This window comes from Prionailurus viverrinus, chromosome B1 (assembly GCF_022837055.1).
Source record: "Prionailurus viverrinus isolate Anna chromosome B1, UM_Priviv_1.0, whole genome shotgun sequence".
Taxonomy (NCBI): domain Eukaryota; kingdom Metazoa; phylum Chordata; class Mammalia; order Carnivora; family Felidae; genus Prionailurus; species Prionailurus viverrinus.
Window position 1 is genome coordinate 97,190,273 of NC_062564.1, and position 22,937 is coordinate 97,213,209.

Consider the following 22,937-nt stretch of genomic DNA (forward strand, 5'->3'; position numbering starts at 1 on the left):
AAGAAAGTATTTAATTACTAGTGGATATAATTAGTTCACTTTAAGAGTATTAAGACAAGGAGAAGTTTAAAGACTAGAAGACATTAAAAATATATTGGGTCTATATGATTTTTTTAATGCAAAAAAGGGACATCTCCCTCAAAAAGGATGAATAAAAATCCCTGCAAAATGCACTGCTCCATATGCTCCCCTTTCAGTGCAGACTACATTGTAGAAACAAAATCTCTCTTAAGAGAACTATTTGTGAGAAATAATGACTATCCCTAAAGATATTAAACTCTCAATTTTTACTATGTAAGAAAGTCATTATTAATTCATCTTAATATAAAGGTTTTAGCTTTGGGAAAAAGTGAGCCTTTCAAAATTTTAACTTAGGTTATTAATCTAGTTGATTGGCATGAAACACAAGTGCCATGCATGGTCTATGCCTCTCGTAGGTCTGAAAAGTCATTTCAGACTGCTCCCATACTTAAATGGTTTCAAGCCTCTGGATAGAACTGAACAATGTGAACAAGTCTGGTGATGAAGCACTGATTAAGTCTTAAAATATCATAATTTCACAGTCCCTTGTCCCATATAATATATATAAGAAGCACCAAAACTGGAGCCAAGATCTGAACAGGTAATGTAACAGCAGGAACTATAATTTAATCACATCATATCATATTACACTTATGTAACATTCTATGCCTGTTGATATGTGTAACATAGTTAAGTTTATTACAAGCATTATTTCCTAAGACTTACGGTATAAGTACTTCTTTTCAAGTATTACCGCTTATTTAAGTGTTTATCTATTTCTTAACATTATGTAAATCAGTGATAAATGTATATAATGCAGTACATTGTGCCATTTCTCCCAACCCTGTGTTCAGATATTAACAAAGTCAATTAAGAAAAACAAAACAACTATTAAAACTGAAACAAGGCTATCAACATCACACATGAACATCTGAGTCGGTCAATAGCATTTGCCCCTTAACATGAAGGTATTTTCATCAAAAATGCCTCATCTTTAGGCTAGTATTATGTTAGCAGCAGCTGGTCTTCAGGACAAATAGATCAGAAGTTTCAAGTGAAAATGACACTGAATTACTCTTGAGGAAACATCAATCCACATTACTAATAAAAGATGCAAACTGCTGGTGTCACCTTAACATAAAAATTGTGTGTTTTCCCTTTCAACATGTGATTTAGTTCATTTATGTGATGACAGCACTTTGGAGTTCTCATGGCATACCAATAAGATTATCTGTTTTAATATTTAAATTATAACTACAATAACTAGAAAAAAGTCAGTGCCTCGGTGGCTTTAAACCACATCAATTTCAATGTTTTTCAAAATGATGATGCAATTAAATCTATGCTTCTGCAATAGTGCAAAACAGTATCCTCTCCTAAATACAGGAGCTGAGGTTTATCCAAGTAGAAGCTTTAAATAAGGTAGATTGTTGCCAACTATATATCAGTCTCGCATATCTGATATAACATATATTAGGAAAGCTTAAACTGACTTATAAATCTATTCTCAGCTAAAGCTTCACATAAGCAGCAATGGAAATGAACAGAAGTGCACTCAATATAAAACACTTTTCAAAACTACTCCAAAAAACAAATGACAAAACGTGGTTAAGAACTGAACGTATGTTGTGTGTACCACATGTAAAAGGAAGAATGGACCTTGGTGATTGCTTGCACTGTCTGAATTATGTGAAGGTAAAATTAAGACTTAGTCCACTTCCATCTCTCCAGAAGATTTAGGATGCTGGGAGCTGTCTTTTGTCATATCTGGTTTAGTTTCAGTCCCACTCTGTCCATCCGTTGGTCCATTGTGTTCACTGTTAGCTTTTGTTTTGTCTTCAGCAACCTCTACTTTTGGTTTGGGCTTGTAAATGATGGGGTTACAAAAATTATCCAGTTCCTAAAGACATGAAGAGAAGTGATTATATTAAAATTACTACAGAGTAAGTTACTATTAACGTTCTAAATTCCACATTAATGTGACATTCCTGAATTTATGTTAGCTCAGATAACCAAGTTTCTTCAAATACTTCAATGAAGCATTTACTTCTGGGTTAGTGCATGTTAGTGCTGACAGAAAACTCTTCAATCTTTAATAATAATACTCTTTGTATATAATCTCCCTAAAAACTGGTTCTTCATAATTTAAATATAGTTTACTTAGGAAGAAATAATTTTTAATTTATTCCTTTAAATTATGCCTGATGCTCTGTTATGAGAATTCTGTCAAATAACACCTATTTCATAAACTGATATTTACACAAAAACAGCTTTAATAAGTGGAATTATAGAGCTATGTTGAAGGAAAATAAGTCATGAATGTAAATGCAACTTAATAATTTAAAATAAATACAATGTATTTTCTCTGCCCTTATTTCTTTTTAACACAGAAATAAAAGACCATTAAAATCTTTCAAGACCAGTGTCGCAGAGATTGGGATAGGGAAGGAAAGACAGGGACTAACATCTTGGGGGAATGTTTTGTTTTGTAAACGTTTATTTATTATTGAGAGACAGAGAGAGACAGAGCATGAGCATGGGAGGAGCAGAGAGAGGGGGAGATACAGAATCCGAAGCAGGCTCCAGGCTCTGAGCTGTCAGCACAGAGCCCAACATGGGGCCCAAACTCACAAACTGTGAGATCATGACATGAGCGCAAGTTGGACGCTTAACTGACTGAGCCATCCAGGCACCCCACTGGGGGAATGTTGTAGTGGCAAACTGCTCTTACCACACTCTATATTTCATCTGATTAGGAGTAAATTATTATAGCTTTGTTGCAAAACTTTCTCAAAAGGAAAACACTTAGATTTGAATAAAAAAAAAACAAACCTATAAACACACTGAATAAAAAAAAAATCAACCAGAATTTCGTCTTCTACAGAGTAACATAAACATTTTGGGGAGCATCCTTCTAGATACATGTCCACGCACACACATATATACAAACCTACAAATCTATGAACGTGCTAATTTATATAGCGAGGTAACTTTTCACTCAGTACGTTGTACTCATCTTTAAATATAAAATCTTTATATCTAAATCTTTATATCTAAAAGATATACGTTGTACTCATCTTCATATCTAAAATCATGTAATGGTTGCAAAGTGTTGTACAGATGCTTCCATTTATCTAGTTTCTTACAGGTATTTGTGTCTTTCAACTTTTTGCTAATTTACCAGGAAGGTTATCTTCCTATACTTGTGTAATGATCGATTTAGGATGAATTCCTAGAATTATGATTTCTGGGTTAAAGGTACGTATACTTCCTTTAAATTTCTACACATATACTGATACAAAAAGAATGAAACAAATTCAACCAAGCTGCTCAGGAAAAACATCCGTTTCTTCACACCCTTGACAACTTGTGACAAAGATTATGAATGTAAACACAGAACCATGACCAGTGAAAAGAAAAGATGGGTAAAGGAGAGTTAGTAGGATGAGTTATGTATGTTTTCTTTTGTCAATTGCTTCTCTGACGTCTTTAATCATTTTTCTACTTAAATGCTAGTTTTATTATAAAGTTCATCTCAATATTTTTCACGGTGTTTTCTATGATAATCTTTGATATTTTCACTAGTAATGTTTTTTAGGCTGGAAAGTTTATCCCAGAAATAAGATTTTACCATAGAATTTTACAGATTTCAAATGATGTCAAAAACCTACACTGCAAAGTTTTATAATGGAGATTTAGAAGTCTCATCCAGTCTAGAAAAGTCTGACATATATAACAGTAAGAAGTTGTCACATTGCTTTATTTCACTGTGTAGTAAACTTAAAATTTAAAAACACAGCCTCATGTGACTAAATCAAGGAACAGAGATGTCCCACCTAGAAATCTTTTTTTTTTTTTTTTTGCAAAATTAAAATTTAGCCTTAAATTTGTTTTTCTAAGTTCTTTTGCAAGCTGATTATTGCTTAAAGTATGGCTCCCAATAAAAGCGTTTAATGGCTTGGGGTGCCTGAGTGGCTCAGTCGGTTGAGCGTCTGACTCTTGATTTTGGCTCAGGTCATCATCCCAGGGATGTGGGATCGAGGCCCACACTGGGCTCTGTGCTAAGTGTGGAACCCGCTTAAGATTGTTTCTCTTTCTCTCTCCTTCTGCCCCTCTCCCCTGCTTGTGTGTGCTCTCTAAAATAAGAAAAATAATGTTTAATGGCTTGAACCTATTAAAAAGAAAGTTTCATAATTACTTACCTTTGACTTTGCAACTATTTCGGAGACTTTCACCACAGGATCTTGAGTGAGACTTAGTTTGTTCTGTGCATTCATCTTACTATTCAGCCAATTCATGGCTTCACTGATATATTTTTCAACTTTTTCCACTTCAGCTGGATCTAAATGATCATATCTTTCATCCTATTTAAAAAAAAGCCTTTACTTAATAGAAAATATTTCCATAAGCAACAATAATTTCCGTTTAAAAGATTTAGACTCTTATTGAACGTATACCTCCCACATACCCATGTGAAGAAGCCACATACAAATTACACAAAACTGAAGAGACTGGGAGAAAGAAAAAAATCAATGTGGGTTTTTAAAAGGAAAGTCTTTCTGAAGAAGTCAGGTTTTTTTCAAAAAATGACTAGTGCAGAATATTCAAGGGAAAAGTACTTAAGAAAGAAGCTGCATGGAATTCAGTTGTTAGGGAATAAAGAGAAGTAGGGGAATAAAGGCATAGTGCAAGCTAGACAGAAAATTCTCAGTCTATAACAGAACAACAGTTCTTGATAAAGAGAAGTACATAATAAAATTTTGTCTGAAAAACACAACTACAGCTACCACATACAGAAAGTAATCTAAGAAGTCAGGGTTTAGGATGGTAATCATGAGAAAGAAATGGCAATGCAACAGAAAGAGGATCTCCTGATGGATTATAGATGGGACATAGAAAATAAAGAGAAAGGGAATTAAAGAGTACTCCAAAGCCAAAGACCTGGGAGAATGGTGATGTTGTGTTTTACAACTATAAAGCTTCATCACGTATTCTTCTTCTGCTTGTAGAAGACCCAATTTCTGGGTCCCCACATTTTTCTGAATTCCCTTCTACTTCATGGATCACATCTTATATTCCTTCCCATTCATCCCTTCACATGCATGTTTTAAAAAGATATCTAGCCTGAGCCTCTTCCCTGAATTCCCAACTCTATATCCAACTTCCAACCTGAATTTCCATTTATAAAGAATGAAATGACCACCTATGTTTCAAAATCCTGATTACACCCCCACCTACTCCTCCCAGTTTTCCCCATCTCAGTAAATGGCAACTTCATCCTTCCAGGCCATATCCTTGGAGTCATTTTTGACTCCTCTGTCACATTTACATAAAATCTATCACCAAATCTTACAATGTGCAAACATCTGACTATTACTTTCCCCCTTCAATAAGCAAGATTCAAGCCTCTATCATTCCTTGTGTTATTCTAATAATGTCTAAATGAGTGTTTCTACATCCTTTAAAAAATGAATCATATCATGTTACTTGTATGTTCAAAAACCTCCAATGGGGGGCACCTGGGTGGCTTAGTTGGTTGAATGTTCAAATTTGGCTCAGGTCATGATCTGATGGTTCATGAATTTGAAGGCTCTGCATCAGGCTCTCTGCTGTCAGCACAGAGCCCACTTTGGATCCTCTGTACCCTTTTCTCTTTGCCCCTCCCTTCTTCATGCTTTCTCTTTCAAAAATGAATAAACATTTAAAAAAAAAACACCTCCAATCAATGGTTTCATATCTCAAAGCCAAACTTTTATGATAGCCTACTAGGCACTAGGTTCTAATCCTATTCCCATTGTTTTAAGCCACACTGGCCTCTTTGCCACAACACATTTTCCCCTTGAGGTTTTGTAACTTGCTCTCCCTTTTTCTACAACTTTTCCCTTACAGTTATCTTACACCTTGAGCCTTCCCTTCCTTCAGTTCTCTCCTAACAGTATATCATCTTATTAGTCTGCCCTTCTCACAAATCTCCTCCACCTTTGGTGGTTCCTTACTTTTTCAATAGTCCTTTATCCCTATCTACTTAAAAAATTTTTTTAATTCATTTTTGAGAGAGATAGAGTGTGAGCAGAGAGAGACAGAGAGACACACACACAGAATTTAAAGTACACTCCAGGCCGTCAGCTGTCAGCACTGAGCCCGATGTGGGCTCAAACTCACAGACTGCAAGATCATAACCTGAGCTGAAGTCGGACATTTAACTGACTGAGCCAGCCAGGTGCCCCCGTATCTGACTCCTTTGAAGTAACTTATTTACTGTTCACCTTTCCCTACCAAAGCATATTAGAAACAGGTTCAATGTTTTGTTTGATGCTTGTAGTTCCAGCATCTTGAACTGAAGACAGCACATAAGAAAAATTCAAAATCCCTGAATGTAGGTGAAGTCTCGTCTTGCTTTGGTATCTTAAACCTGCATACTCAAGACTGCTAAAGCCTGGGGAACATGGGGCCATGTATTGTTATGTGGATGTCCAATGCCATATTTGAAATATTCTTGGTGTTTTTATTTGTCTGCTTCCGTCTTACCTTTCCATTATCCTTCTATTCTTTGTACGTGTATGGACATTTTGGACACTGACAGCGGTGGACACATTCGCAATCAGTGCCTGGATTCTTCTTTCTGGTTGGCTGGATTGTAATCTTATGTTACAAAATTTACAAATCTATTTTGTAAAGCAAGCAACCTCTTTTTACACGTTGTGTAGTACAAAGTAGCATAGGTGATAGGAGTTTGTATGTTAACTTCAGACTGTTCAAGTTTTATTCCTAAATGCATCATTTACTAGCAGTGTAATCCTTGACAAATTGCTTAAGCACTGCAGTTTTCTTATGATATATCCTTGTGAGATTAAGATAATCCATGAAAAGTGTTTAAAATTCACTGTTTGGTAAACATAAGTTATTAAGATAACCTGCCTGAATCTGGTGCTACCCTCTCTTGCTTACTGATGCAGTTTTAACTCCCATGATAAAAACTGGGGAAATTATAGTGAATATTTATTCAAAGTAAGGGCGAGCAAACTTGTCCTGCAGGCCAAATCTAACCTGTTACTTGCCGTTTTTTTCCCCCCTAGGTTTTTAAATAAAGTTATTTTGAAACACAGCCATACCCATTCATTTACGTACTGTATATGGATGCTTTTGCACTTCAATGGCAGATCTGAACTGTTAGCCTGTAAAACCTGATATATTCACTATTTGTTCATTTAAAAAAAAGCCTGCTAACCTCGAGTTTAGAGGAAAAAATGGTAAGCCTGATTTTGTCATATCTTACTATTATATAAATGATATTTCCTTTTGGATGTAACTAAATATTTGAAGCTTAAAAACAGTCGGCAGGTTAAGGGTATATAGATTTGGGTGTGCATCTAAAAGAATAAAGGGTACAGGAGATCACAAATGTCTCGTAGACTGGAAGACAGAGAGCAACCAAAAGCAAAAGAACAAAATAAAGTCTAGCACTGTCCAGTCTCCAAGAGGCCTATAATAAAAAAAGTTCCAAGAAAAATTCTCTTTCACTGTATCAATAATGAAATCTCTAAGAAGAAAATGATAGATTTAGTCACTGGATTGAAGTGTGGGTTTTAGGTAATTTAAAGAGATTAAAGCAGCATAACTGCACTGTATTTTAAATATATTAGGACCCTTTACAGTAATTTTCTAATAAAAAGATAGGGGTGCCTGGGTAGGTCAGTTGGTTGAGCATCTGACTCTTGGTTTCGGCTCAGGTCATGATCTCATGGTTCATGGGATTGAGCCCCACACAGGGCTCTACATTGACAGCGTGGAGCCTGCTTGGGATTTCCTCTCCCTCTCTCCCCACTCTCTCTCTCTCTCTCAAAATAAACAAATGTTAAAAAAAAAATAGTAAGTTTAGAGTACAAGGTCTCTGGAATTTGGCAGTAATGACTGCTACAGCTTTGTGGCTGAGAACTTATTACCCCATCCTACCATGTACTATAAAACACATGCCATCAGCAGCAGCTTGCCCTGTGACTTTAATACCTTGTTTCTGTATGCTTCTATCACTTTCATGACAAGTTGAATCTTTTTTCCCAAGTCGTTTAAAGCTTTTGGTCTCTCTTCATGTTCCATGTACCTCATCTGAATAGGCTGGCCATATTTCTATTAAGAAAAATTTTTGAAAGAAAAAGTTATTAACCGAAAATGACTTTTAACAGAAGACAAGTTTTATTGGACCCTTACATGATGATGAATAGGAAAGAAAGCTGGCCAGATCAAAACATGCCTTCTCTATTTCCCTTACATGAAAATAAATTCCAGTGATTATTTCCTTATGCAATCCTACAGGGATGCCTAATGATTTATGTCTTTCATTTATTAAGATTACCACTTCTTGATTCCTGTCAAATCCAAAGGCAACACTTTTAATTCCTTCAAAGTTGTGTTGAAAATTTCCAAACCTATTAGCCATAAAAACATTATCGCATGCAGAATTTATCTGACACAGGTCGCAAATACTTCTATTATAACTCTGTAAGCAACATGATTACTAGTATTTCCAGATATTCAATATTATCTTTTGAATATTATTTATGTTTGTTAATTAGATGGAAATCCTGGATCTGGAAGTATAGCACTTAAAAAAACAAAACCAAAAAACAAACCTTTGGCCCCTTGCCCCAAGTGCCCGGAATGTTAAAACAGCCTCTGGAATTTTGAGGAAGGGGATGCATTAGAAGAATGAATACCTATTTTCTTGTAGATAGTTTATGTACTTAAAAAAAAATCAGCTTATTTTAGAATAATTTTAGATTTTCAGAGAAGTTACAAAGGAAATAATAGAGCATCAAGTACTTCTCACTGCTTTCCTCTAATGTTAACATCTTACATATCTTGTATTACCACAGTATATACAGTTGTCAAAACTAAGAGACCAACACTGGTACATTACCATTAACTGAACTCCAGACTTTAAGTGGATTTCATAATTTTCTTTTCCAGGACAACATATTGCATTTAGTCTATTTACATCATACATTTTACTGTAAATGTTTCTGAAAAAGGACCAAGTACTGCCAACTTTTAAAAGCCACCCCCCCCCCCCAATACTAAGGCCTGTGAAAACTTGTACAACATTCATTTCTATGGTTACTTATATATTTGGGGTGAAATAATCCTTTTTGAGAGCTGCTGGGCTTTTTAGTTATTTCTACTGACTTCAGCTGCCTGGCTGTTCTTACTACCCAAAATACATACATTGTTTTAGGGAGATGGGGAGTAACACCACCACCAAGCTAAAATGTGATAAAGCCTAGTTTTGCTATAAGATCAGCTTTCCTGGTTGCTAATTATTCTGTTTGAAAGTAGTTTACTGGCATGAAGACAGTTATAACTTTTGCAAGATACTTGCTTTTGCTTTTAAGTAACTTCTCTTATACTCTGCTCACCCAATCCTAAAGGGCTGCCTTTTCCCATATCCTAGGAACCCTATCAATATCATCTATGTATTTCCCTTGCTACTCAGAATGGCTCAGGGACCAGCAGCACCAGAACCTCTTAGAAGCTTGTTAGCAATGCAGTATCATGGGCCCACCACCTCATATGTACCAAATCATAGTCTGCACTTCAATAAAAGCCCATGGCAATTCATGTGAACATTAAAGTACTGCTATGATGCACACTAAGAAGAAAAGACAAATTCCTGTAATCCTTGTAATCTGAATTTAAAAGTATTTTTTTCAGGGTAGGGTAGGCAAGCAGAAAGAAAGGAGTAATAGTGATAGTTTCTTAAAATCATACCATTGACCTAGAAAAAGGAGACATGGTTGCCACATCTCCATATTTCTTTGTGAAAGAAACTGGAATTTCTTCACTGGCCAGGTGTCCACATCAGTTGCAATGTGAAAATACAAAAGGGCAGCATATACTCCTCAAAGTCACGGCACAGTGAAGGGGGGAGAAGCAGAGAAAGGGTGCATCCTCCAATGGATAAGAAGGGATCAGGTTCACAAATCACTTCTTAATAACATTTCAGAAAAAAATGCCTAATGTAAAAGTGGTCACATTCCAGCCATCTGCTACATATTTATATCTGAGTGTCTGAATATGATTATACATTATTTAATTTCAGTTATCATATAGCATTACTGACCTCTAAAATTGCTTTTAAGATTAGAGAACATTTCTTCTTACACATACCTTAGTATTTTCTAATGTATTTATTAAAAATAGACAATGTGCTTTACACCACAATTTTTAGGAAAACAATGTTCTATTCAAAATTAACATGGACTTTAAAAAATTTACCTTTAGTTCTTGAAGCTTATCCACATAAATTTGTTTAGGTTGGTCCTCTCCTTCTTCATAAAGCCAATTTTCTGTATCTTCCAATATTGTAGACAGTTTATTCAAGTCCTAGTTGTACATGGAAGAGACACTGACTGAAAATGCTCTCCTTAGAAGTTATCAAAGAAGGACAGACTATTTCTCAAGTATAAAAGATTAAATTTCAGATTTCTCTGGCTTTTTATTCATTAACATGTTTTTCACCATACTTCTGCAATTAGGAGACATAACTAAGAATCATTCCTAAATGTGGCTCAAGGGGATTGACAACAGTAACACATTTGGTATGTTTGTTTACATAATTCGTATTAACACTGTCAAACAAATAGTTCTAATAAAAAATTATGTAATTTAGACTTACTTCTTGAGTGATGAATTTTTCATATACTGTGCCCAGCTTGTCTCTAAAATCATATACATATTCTTCAACAGCATTCTTAGCATCATTTCTTTCTTTCTCTAATTTATCTTGCATTATCATCTTCCCCTATTCAAAATGTTCAGATTAGCTATTAAGAATATGCACAAGAGTCATCAGGGAAATGCATATCAAAACCACAATAAGATCATCACCTTACATCAATCAAAATGGCTAGAATCAAAAAGACAAGAAATAACAAGTGTGGAGAAAAAGGAACCCTTGTGCAGTGTGGGTGGGAATGTAAATTGGTGTAATCACTGTGGGAACCAGTATGGAGATTCCTCAAAAAATTAAAAAGAGAACTATATGATTCAATAATTCCATTATTGGGTATTTAGCTAAAGAAAACAAATACATGAATTCAAAAAGATGTATGCACCCCTATGTTTATTGCAGCATTATTTACAATAACCAAGATAGAAACAACCCAAGTATCCATTGATAGATGAATGGATAAATAAGATGTAAGATGTGGGGTGTGTGTGTGTGTGTGTGTGTGTGTGTGTGTGTGTGTGTAATGGAGTATTACTCAGCAATAAACAGTATGAAATCTTGCCATGTGCAACAACATAAATGGACCTAGAGTGTATTATACTAAACAAGCCAAATACCGTATGATTTCACTTACATGTGGAATCTAAAAAACAAAACAAATGAATAAAGAGCAGAAACAGACCCATGAATAGAACTAACTGATGGCTGCCAGAGGGGAGAGAAGTGGGGAGATGGGCAAAATCAGTGAAAGGGAGTAGAGATACATGCTTCAAGTTATGGAATGAGTAAGTCACGGGGATAAAAGGTACAACACAGAATATAGTCAATGGCATAGTAATAGTGATAGTGACAGGTGATAGCTACACTTGTGATGAGGATACCATGATGTATAGACTGATTTAATCACTATGCTGTACGCCTGAACCTAAAGTAGCACTGTGTATCAACTAGACTTCAATTAAAAAAAAAATGCATTAGGGAAATGCAAACCAAAACCCCTTTACACCTACTGGAATGATTATAAATCAAAGACATGGATAGTGTTGGTGAGGATGTGAAGAATTTTAAACCCTTGTACACTGCTGTTGGGAAAGTAAAATGCTGCAGTTGTTTTGTAAAAGTGTGGTGGTTCCTCAAGAAGCTAAATAAAGAATTACAATATGACACAGCAATTTCACTCCTAGGTATATAACCAAAGGAATTGAAAACAGGAACTCAAAACAGTTATTTTTATGCCAGTGTTCACTGCAGCATTATTCACAAGAGCCCAAAAGGTGGAAACAACTCAGCTGTCGACTAACAGATGAATGGATAAATGAAATATATATATAAATAATAAAAAATATTCTATTATAAAAAGGAATAAAGTTCTAATTCATGTTACAACATGGATGAACTGTGAAAACATGCTAAGTGCACTAAACCAGACACAAAAGGAAATATTGTATAATATTACATTCATAGGAGTTTTCTAGAATAGGCAAGGTCACAGACAGACCGGGGGATGAGGAATAGGGAAGAATAGTGAGTTATTAATGATTACAGACACACTGGGGTTATGAAAAAGTTTTGGAAATAGACAGTGGTGATGGTTACATGAAATTATGAATGTAATTAATGCCACTGAATTGTTGTGCACTTAGTCGAAATGGCATATTTTATCAGTTTAAAAGATTAGTAATGTGTAATATACCAAGTCACTGAATTGTACACTTTAAATGAGTGAATTGTATGGTATATGAATTATATCTCAATAAAGCTATTTTAGGGGTGCCTGGGTGGCTCAGTTGGTTGAGCGTCCGTCCGACTTCGGCTCAGGTCATGATCTCAGGATGAGTTCGAGCCCTGCATTGGGCTCTGTGCTGACAGCTCAGAGCCTGGAGCCTGTTTCAGATTCTGTGTCTCCCTCTCTCTCTGCCCCTCCAGAGCTCATGCTCTGTCTCTGTCAAAAATACATACACATAAAAAAAATAAAGCTATTTTAAAAACCAGACATAGTCTATGTCATGGTACATACTAGGGTTCAATTCCTTAGCTCCCCATTTATGAGCTTTGAGATCACAGGAAGGTCACTGAACCTCTCTAAGTCTCAGTTTTCTTGCCTTAAAACACAGAATACTTCTATCTATCTCTTAGGGCTGTTAATAAGATTGACATAATTCACATGAAATTTTAGTATAGTGCCTAGCATATAACTCATGCTAAATAAATGTTAGCTCTGGGAGGGGATACAGTATAGTGGTTGCGATGCTGAGCTTTGGAGACAGACTACTCAGATCCAATCCAAAGGTTACTCTCTGGCCACTAAATCTGGTGATTTAGTATACCTGTTCCTGTTTCCTCATCTGTAAAACACAGATCTCTAACAGTACTTCTACCTCATAGGTTTGTTGTGAGGATTAATTAAGATATCAAAGGTTTTAAACAGTTAGCAAACATGATTGTTTTAATTAAAGCAAATAAATAATCTGATGATTGTAATACTTGAACAAAATTTTCATTTCAACAGAAACACAGTATTTTAAACAGAAGACTACAGTGCACTGACACTTGGAATTTAAAATAAACATTTAAAAACTTAAGAAAAGTTTATACATTCTTATACTTAAGAATATTTATACACAGAATTTGCCATAGCTGCATTGCCTACAATTCATTACTTTGGGAAGATAAGTCTCAAAACTGAATTACCCATGGGTTTCCAGGAATGTTTGCTTCACAGAAAATTCAGCCTTTAATAGTTAATGAATAGACAGTATGGGTAGGTACTAAAAAGAGCAAGCACTGTAAAGTCAAAATATCTCAAAGAAATTCCTAGAATAATGTGCAGCAAATGGGAGAATATGAGGCACTTCAAAGAAAACTCACCTTCTTTAACACCAGCCAAGCCTATAGAAATTAGGGACTAGTAGTTAAATAAAAGTTTTAAACATAAAATTACTTCTTATACAATTGCTAGTCAAGAAACAAAACCCTATTCCTCAAAAGACTATAAAAATTAAACACACAGACATGTAAAGAAAATTTCAAGAATGACAACAGATCTTAAAAAGTATTAAATGGAAGTCAGAAAACATTTTGAATAGAGCCTTGACTTTTAAGAACAATACATTAGAAGAGGGGGGCTGCGAATACTTCCCATATGATGTCTGCTGGGTGTTACTGTTACACAGTAAAAGCAGGTAAGAATCATTAGTACTGTTTATAGTGAAGACAACACATTTTTCACATAACTGTGATGAAAGCTACACTGTACATAACATAATATACAGCTCAATATTTTGTCCAAAATAAAGTAGTTCAACGATTTAATAATTCTTTGAGTTATGGACTAGTTCTAGGGGGGCCTGGGCGGCTCAGACAGTTGGGTGACTGACTTTACTTAGGTCATGATGTCACAAATTGAATTCGAGCCCCATGTCAGGCTCTGTGCTGATAGCTCCGAGCCTGGAGCCTGCTGCGGATTCTGTGTCTCCCTCTCTCTCTGCCCCTCTCCCACTCACGTTCTGTCTTTCTCCTTCAAAAATAAACATTAAAAAAAAAAAAAAGAATTATGGATTAGTTCCCCAAATTGGGGGGGGGGGGAGGGAAATAATCACTGACCTCTACAAAGATTTTAGAATATACTACCACTTATTTCAACATCAACTCAGATTTATATACCTCATTTTCAATGTAGCTGTTGAGAAGATCTTGGCCCAATTGTCTACACAGGCTACTCTGAATAGGCAGATCAATACTCTTGACTTTTCCTTTTTTAATGGTCTGGTTTAATCGGTCTTGTTTGTCTGAGGAAGCTGACTGCAAAAAAAAAAAAAAAAAAAAAAAGTAAGAGAAGTATAAATTTCTAAAACTAGCTTAAAAATAGATTTAAAAAGTGATTTCACATAAAACAGAAATGTAAAACCAAACAAAACTATTACCCTTCTACTAAAGACTACTTTAATACAGATAGTATTTTATACTGTGTACACTAAATCTTTCTACATAAAAAATACCGGGATGGAAATGCAAATTAAAATCATGAGATGCCACTTCATACCTACTAGGGATGACTGTAATGAAAAAACAACAAAAAGAAAACAAGAGTTGGTGAGGATGTGGAGAAACTGGAACCCTCATATATTGCTGACATGACTGTAACATGTTGAAACATTCTGGAAAACTGTTGGGCAGTTCCTAGGTGATGACAATGCTGAGAAAATGACTGTGATAACAGTTGTAAAACTGTGAGCATATTGAAAACCACTTACTTGTACACTTGAATGGATGGATTGTATGGTATGTAAACTATATCTCAAGCTATTAAGCAATTAAAGCAAAAAAAAATCAAGTAAATCATGTTTTCATTCATGTGGGATCTCAGAAACTTAAAAGAAGAGCATGGGGGAAGGGAAGGGGAAAAAATTGTTTCAAACAGAGAGGGAGGCAAACCATAAGAAAGAGACTCTTGGGGCGCCTGGGTGGCGCAGTCGGTTAAGCGTCCGACTTCAGCCAGGTCACGATCTCGCGGTCCGTGAGTTCGAGCCCCGCGTCAGGCTCTGGGCTGATGGCTCGGAGCCTGGAGCCTGTTTCCGATTCTGTGTCTCCCTCTCTCTCTGCCCCTCCCCCGTTCATGCTCTGTCTCTCTCTGTCCCAAAAATAAATAAAAACGTTGAAAAAAAAAAAAAAAAAAAAAAAAAGAAAGAGACTCTTAAATACAGAGAACAAACTGAGGGTTGAAGGCGGTTGGGGGGGGGGGGTGGGGAAAATGGGTGATGTGCATTGAGGAGGGCACTTGTTGGGATGAGCACTGGGTGTTGTATGTAAGCGATGAATCATGGGAATCTACTCCTGAAGCACAGAGCACACTGTATACACTGTATGTTAGTTAACTTGACAATAAATATTTTAAAAAATCAAGTAAAATAAAAAAATCTAGAAAAATGGGTTTCAGTTTGTATATTGCTTGAGAGCCCAGGAATTAAAATGGAATCTTTATAACCTCTGGAAAAAAATCTATACAATTAACCAACACAGATTAAATTCTTAGTTTAGAAAAGTCCGTTGAAGATGATATTTAGAGCACATTCATCTGTGTGACTGGGTCATGGTCTCCCTTTTATCAGCAATGACTGTCTCGTAAAATTATGACTCTCAATAAAAAAGTTACCCTTTAAATTTTTACTTTCAAAAATATTTTTGCACAAAGCAAAATATTTTATGATATGTAGCAAAATGCTTAGAGTGGTTAATTTTGAGATGCAAGGTTCTGCCAATTTAAGTTTTCTTCATTTAGCTTATTCCATTTCTTATTTTTCTGGGATTATATGGCTTTTAGTAACACAAAAAAATTACTGAAAAACACATCTTTTTTCCTACCAGAGAGATAATTTTACTTTTATTGTTAAGGTTCATTCTTTTAAAAATTCTCTATAACTCACTGAATTGCATTTACTCTGGTTGTGTCCTTCTATACTTTTCCACAGTTCTAAGGTTTAAAATATCAAGTGTATTAAAAGCATGCATTATAAAGTGAATACATTAACTCGAAATAGCAATCTCAAAAAGACACCCCCATAAAAACAATAAAACACACCTTTGTTTTGGTTCCTGTATGGTCAATTTCCTCTTCTGGGGTGTGTTCAGCATGACATTTTTGATGCCCTCCTTCTTCTTGGTCAACTTGCATTTTATCCTGGAAAGAAAATACATAATTTGTAATATTGGTAGTGTCTTCCTTATTATTAATAAACAGCATCTTAGAGTACAAACCTGCTTTGAAAAGTGTGAACATAGTAAAGTAGAAGGTTGTTTTTCAAATGAGAATAAATACAAATAAACAGATTAACAGGTCAATAAAATAAAATGACCTATTTGATGCTATGTGAATGAATAGTTGCATTCACCTATAGGTAAATAACTACAAAATAAATGGAAAACTGTTCTCAAGTTAAAATTCACCAACCAAAAGTCACAAACGTAAGCTTACAAAAAAGAACATTAAACTTGACATGAAACATGTTTATATGAAAAATATTTACAAATGTGAGAAAATAAAGATATAAAATACATGTATTACATAAATTCAATTATATTTTTAAATGTAGTAAAATACTCAATACATTGAAACTGTCAAAGTAGAGGTCTCCAAATTAAAAAACTTCAAAGATTTTTTAACGTCTAGAAGACAAATTCTCAACCAAGATGACTGTCAAAATAGACTCTACTTGGTAAATAATCAGAAGGAATGGATTTTTCTGGTCTTTTTTAACCTTACTTATGACCATCCTCCTAAAAAGAAGAAAGCTTGGAATTCAGGAATCAGTATAATTTAAGTCTTCTAATATATCTGGAGTTAAGCAAATACAAAATACCCCAAAGGCAATCATGAATAAATGCTTATTTGTACCAAAGAGAAAAATAAATTGGGAGATAATTTATACCAGAATTATTTGTAGTTAAAAGGTCAATTATTAAAAAAAAAAGGTCAATTATTTCTGGTATTACACCCCCACCTCACCCCTTGGCACCTTCCAACTGTACAACTTCCCTCCACTGATTGAAAAGAGGTAAAAAAAAAAGTGATAGTGGTCAGTTGGAGTAATGCAGTAAGACACAAATACACTGTTAACTCTATTTAATAAGAAAAAAATGCTACCAATTAAGTGGCCAAAATGCTTGATCACTTAGCATTTTTACTTTATACTTATTTGAAGAACTCTTCTATTGTTAATATACTGAAAGATAAACAATATAAAGTGGTTAAGGTGTTTCTAAAACTTCACATTCAGAACCCAACTCTTTCAAATAAATTCAGTTCTCAATGTATTTGTCTACACAGTATTGTCCTCTGTGCCATCAAAGGCATTAGTGACCCAGCTTTCGTTAAAAAGTTTGGTCTAGGTATGGTCTGTAGTATTTTCTTATAAGCCGCTGATACCTATTCTGCAAGTTTCATCATGGTGTTTTATCTTACCAAAAGTAGTCAGCAGATTGTTTTCAGACAACAACAGGAGAATTCCTTCCTTGAATGGTCTTTTAACAATTTGTTGACAGAAATGTCAAGGGGATGCAATTGCCTAGTCATGCCACTGGGAAGAGCAACCAAGTTCACACACGTACAGGTGATGAGAACTATGTCATGACTGCCATTGGCAATAGCAATGGTTAAACAATAACCATTTGCAAGACCTACCCCAACTTCAGATATATTAAAAAGTGGAAAACCGTGCATCCCACAATTAATTTGAGAGTAATCTGTTAACCTTTTAAAATGATTTAAGAATGTTCATAGGAATATTATCCATAGTGGGGAAATTAAATAAAGGAAGTGCCTCTAGACTCTGGCTTCTCTTACAGATTTTAAATTTCAAGAGGGTTGAGATCGTTTTTTTGTTCAGTGCTATATCCAAACACACATTTTAGTGCTTCTAGTTATCTGCTGGATGAAAAGCACTTAAGAATACAATCCAGAATCATTTTCATGAACTATAAAGGCTTTAACCTGATTTGCCCCTTGATCTACCTTTCTTAAATGTTTTTTCTTGCTGCTCTCTCCACCTTCTCCACTCCTATATCTTATTGATCTATCAGCTACCCTTATATTTGTTACAACAAAGAATACAAAAAAGAGCTTCCAGCCTCAGGGGCTTTATACCTGTTACTCACTCCGCCCAGACAACTACCTATCTTCAAACTGCTTTTTCATCCTTCAGGCTGGCTTACCTGTTCCTTCCTCACAGGTGGTTCACCTCATCACTATCACATAGTTAACTTCCACTATGCACCCCCCTTCCATTAATTTCCTCTATATAGTATCTTGTTGCTTCTAGCCTGTCTTTTCCCACTAGAATGTAGGTAACAGATGGATGCAGGTACCTTTTCTTCTTTGCTTAACCACTGTATCCTTAGTGCCTAAAACAGCACCTGGTGCATAGAAGTAATTAGATATTTTGAAAAAATAAATAAAAAGATGAACCACTCAAATGGCCAGCAGTTGAGGAATAGTAAAATCAAGGTATAGAAGTACGATGAATAGCACAGTCTTTCTGATCTTTGGTTTTGTGATAAAGCCTAGGCTGTGATAACTTCTTAATATGACCATGTGTTAATTAGTATACATCAAGAAGTATCAATTTAATTTTCTGAGACATCTTTATATTGAAGAAAAGTCATCACTCTGTTATTATTTTTTAGGAAAATCAAAGCTATGTTAATTTTTAATGAAAAAAAATGAGGCCCATAATTTCATAAATTGACTCATGTACAAAAAAAAAAAAAAAAAAGACTCCTGCTGCTGCTGCTCACTGGGTTTCTTTATATCAGAGTCAGCAGTGTCAGCAGCTGAGGTAGAGTAAAAACCCTCTTATTTTCTCCTCTAAAACTGAAACAATTAGTTTCCAAAGTGTACTCTGAGTTGATTCACATTTTTTGGGAGGAAAGGAGAAATGACTTTATAGTGGAGTGTAAGCCTTATGGTTTTAAACTTCTGGATACAGAATTTTAAAAATCCTAGAGAAAACCACTAAGAAATACAGTATATGGGATGTTTTCTACACAGGATACTCAACGTCACCCCTTGTTAGCAATGATTTGGAAATAAACTAATTTATTCAACACCTATTATATCAGCTGTGCTAGGGATTTAAAAGAAGACAATATATGTGGAATGTGCTTGCCAATAACACCAAGGATAGGATCCATAATGTTAACCTTCCTTTATCCTTGATTATATATATTGTAGGAGGAGTATTTAGGAACATCTCACTTATCCAGAAAAAATCCCTTATATGGGAACATCAACTACTTGGAAATGTTCCAATAAGGCAGAACACTCTTGATAAGCAAGTAAGTCTCTGAGCAGCTAAAGCAAATGTCATTATTTCATACCTTTTATTCACAACTGAGTCCTTTAAGTCCACATCCAAATTATTCCCAAGGACTGAACCTCAAGCTCATAGACAAAATAGGGGAAGCAGAAAAAATGGGTGCCATATTATTGTTTTTAGTGCTCCAGAATCGCAATATAGAGAAAACTAAAGGTCTCAGCAGAGGTGAAGAAAACAGAAATGGTTATGAAGAATTCATCCTAGAGGCATACAGAGTGCTGTCAATATTAGTAAAAATAAATCTTAATGGATTAAAAATTTACATGTCTGACTTAAATTATTGTGAACTACAATTAAGAAAGCTAACTTTTCAAAAAAAATAAAACTAACTTTTCACCTATTATTCTTAATTTATAAAAAATTGACTGTATTTTCATTAATAGATCAGGACATTTCTTTCTCAATTCAAGGAAGGATATAATAGCAAAATAATACATGGGAAGAAGAAAGAAAATGCTATGATCCTTAAATGAAGTACATTAAGGAGAATTCTGATCAATGTGCAGGATTTTAGAGTATTAATAAAAACAGACAGAAAGATGAACTCCACAAAAGGGAAAAATGGTCTTGAAATCTGACAAAAAACAAAATCCATTCTTAATATGCACAAATACACAAAAAATCTAGGGCAGATCTCCAATTATGGTTGGAAAAAACATATGCCATTAAAAATAACTTATAATAGTATACATATAAAAAAATAAAATCTCTATGTAATGGAATATAATCATGTTCACTTAAAATTCCTGCATCTATAGTACACCAAGAGTGAATAATGCCAGGGTCACATAACTCTTTCATAAATTATCAAAAATCTGTATTAATGTTACTGAATGCATAGTACACTCTTCTGTTCAACTGCCACAGATACCCCCAAGCCCAGAAAAATTCTTTATTAGCCATGTGCTTTATCAATCTAAAAATAGGTACACATATAGTTCAAAATTCATCAATCTGAATTGGTTTTATCTGTAAGCTAAAAAGCTAACCATAATACATGTTTTTAATGTAAATAAAGAAGAATTTAGGAAAGAGGACTCCAAACACACATATGTGTTTAATATAAGGCTATTAAAAAGATGCAAAACCTCTAAAGAGTTTAAAATGTGAAAAGTGTAGAGCATTTAAAATTATTCTTTTATGCTTTCATTTAAAAAAAGTTTACACTGATCCCTACAACAGAACTTTAGAACAAAACCTCAGATTATTTTTGATTATGTTATGACTAAGAAACTATATATAATATTTAGTTTTTCATTTTTTTAAAGTTTATTTATTATTTTTGAGAGAGAGTGTGAGCAAGGGAAGGGCAGAGAGAGAGGAAGACACAGAATGTGAAGCACGCTCGTCTTCAAGCTGTCAACACAGAGCCCAACGTGGGATTTGGACCCACAAACCGTGAGATCATGACCTGAGCTGAAGTCAGATGCTCAATTGACTGAGCTACCCAGGCGCCCCTAATTTTTCATTTTTTTAAGTTTATTTTGAGAGAGACAGAGAGAGTGTGAGTGGAGGAGGGGAAAAGAGAGAAGGAGAGCGAGAGTTGTCAGCACAGAGTCCAATGCAGGGCTCAAACTCACAAAATTGTGAGATCATGACTTGAGCTGAAATGAAGAGTCGGATGATTGAGCTGCCCAGGCACCCCTTGAAACTACATATAATATTAGAGGAATCTTGCAATAGGATTTCTACATACCACATCATCTTTGCTTTCATTCTTAAATGAAGTTTCTGTCTCCATAGGAGCATCACTGTGATCCCCATCTACATTTTGCTTCTCAATTACTGATGCACTGGCCACACTGAAGATTCCATGGATGTTAACACGAACTTTAACCTTCACTTTGGAACTATCACCATCAGACTGCGGAAAGACATTCTGAATAGTGAAGCTCCCTTCAGGAAAAAAGAGCTTTTATCAGCACATGGGCCTCTGATTAACTTATTCAATTCGTTCATTCAATAATTTGACTATTATCATTTTGATGCTGGCAAATAATCATAAAATTATCATCACATCCAGATTAATTACTGTGAGAAAGGCACTGATCCTAGATCACTTTTTTTCTTTTTTACAGCTTAATAAACTTAATACTAAGTTTCAGAAAAGGTTAAGCAGCCTGCCCAAAATCTTTAATGCAAGGAAAAAGGTAAGTAGGAGTTTCAACCAAGGACAATCTGACTCAAGGCAATGTAATTTTTAAGTATTTTATAATACTGCTATTCTAAAACCAAAATAACAATTCAACTTGAGTTTGAAAACCAAATGGAATTATACTTTTGTTATAAGCTTTGTAACACTATAATCATCTTGGTAATTCATAAATAAAACAATTTTTATTTGCCCTATAGCAAAATTGCTAAGTTACTCAGATACTAATACCTACAGAGATCATATTAACTTTTCACTTTAAGAAACGTTTTATTTTGAAAAATCTTAATATATAATGATATCCATAGTAGAAAGAGAATACTAGGCAGAAAAACTGAGAACTAAAAAATTTGGTTGACCTTTATTATAGGTTGAATGGAGACTCCCACTCCCACATTAATATGAAGTCCTACTCTCAAGTACCTCAGAAGGTGACCTTATTTGAAAAACAGGGTCTAAACAGAGGGAATCAAGTTAAAGTGAGGTCATCAGGGTGGACTTGAATCCAATGACTGGTATCCTTATTTGCAGACAGATACACATACAGGGAGAATGTCATGTGAACATGAAGATGGCCAGCCATCCACAAACCAAGGAGAGAAGCCTGGAACAGATCCTTTCCTCACAGCCCTCAGAAGGAACCCTGTCAACACTTTGATTTCATACTTGAAGCTTCTAGAACTGGAAACAATAAATTCTACTGTTTAAGCCACTCAGTTTGTGATATTTTGTTACAGAAGCCCTAGCAAATTAATTCCACCTTCAATAATTTATTTTTACTGCTTTCAATAACATATTTGAAATATTCACATTGTTCCCTTTCTAGCCTATCAATAAAGCAGTACATACAAAAAATTTAAAAAATTACAAATGATTCCTTCTCTTGTAAATGTTATAAAAATCATACTTGTTTTTTTTATCTCTAAAAAAGATTACCCAACTAAAATGGATATTACAGTCCCTGATTCTCACTTAATATTGCTCCAATGATACTCGTTCTAGTTGTTGCCAGGGAGCATAAATTTAGAGTCATATACAGTCAGTCTGGCAACACAATTTCAACTTACTACAGAGTCTTTCCATAAAAAATAGCCCTCACCCAAACCTTTCAGGCAGATTACAGAGCATTTTAAATACAGAAGTAAAAACGAATTAAAAAATACTCAAA

At 34.8% G+C, this 22,937-nt stretch overlaps 1 protein-coding gene across 2 annotated transcripts in view; it reads right to left on the reverse strand.

Moving 5' to 3' along the window:
- Positions 1-615: 615 nt before the first annotated feature.
- The window catches only part of HSPA4L (heat shock protein family A (Hsp70) member 4 like), a 51,682-nt gene continuing 29,360 nt past the window's right edge, over positions 616-22,937 (reverse strand). For both annotated transcript variants that reach the window (XM_047855965.1, XM_047855966.1), the window contains exons 13-20: positions 21,314-21,513; positions 16,326-16,424; positions 14,411-14,548; positions 10,694-10,819; positions 10,294-10,401; positions 8,029-8,148; positions 4,224-4,385; positions 616-1,921 (exon numbers count right to left, since the gene is read on the reverse strand). In XM_047855965.1, coding sequence (XP_047711921.1) covers positions 1,730-1,921; positions 4,224-4,385; positions 8,029-8,148; positions 10,294-10,401; positions 10,694-10,819; positions 14,411-14,548; positions 16,326-16,424; positions 21,314-21,513 — 1,145 coding nt within the window. In that variant the 3' untranslated portion in view covers positions 616-1,729. The remainder of the gene's footprint in view (positions 1,922-4,223; positions 4,386-8,028; positions 8,149-10,293; positions 10,402-10,693; positions 10,820-14,410; positions 14,549-16,325; positions 16,425-21,313; positions 21,514-22,937) is intronic.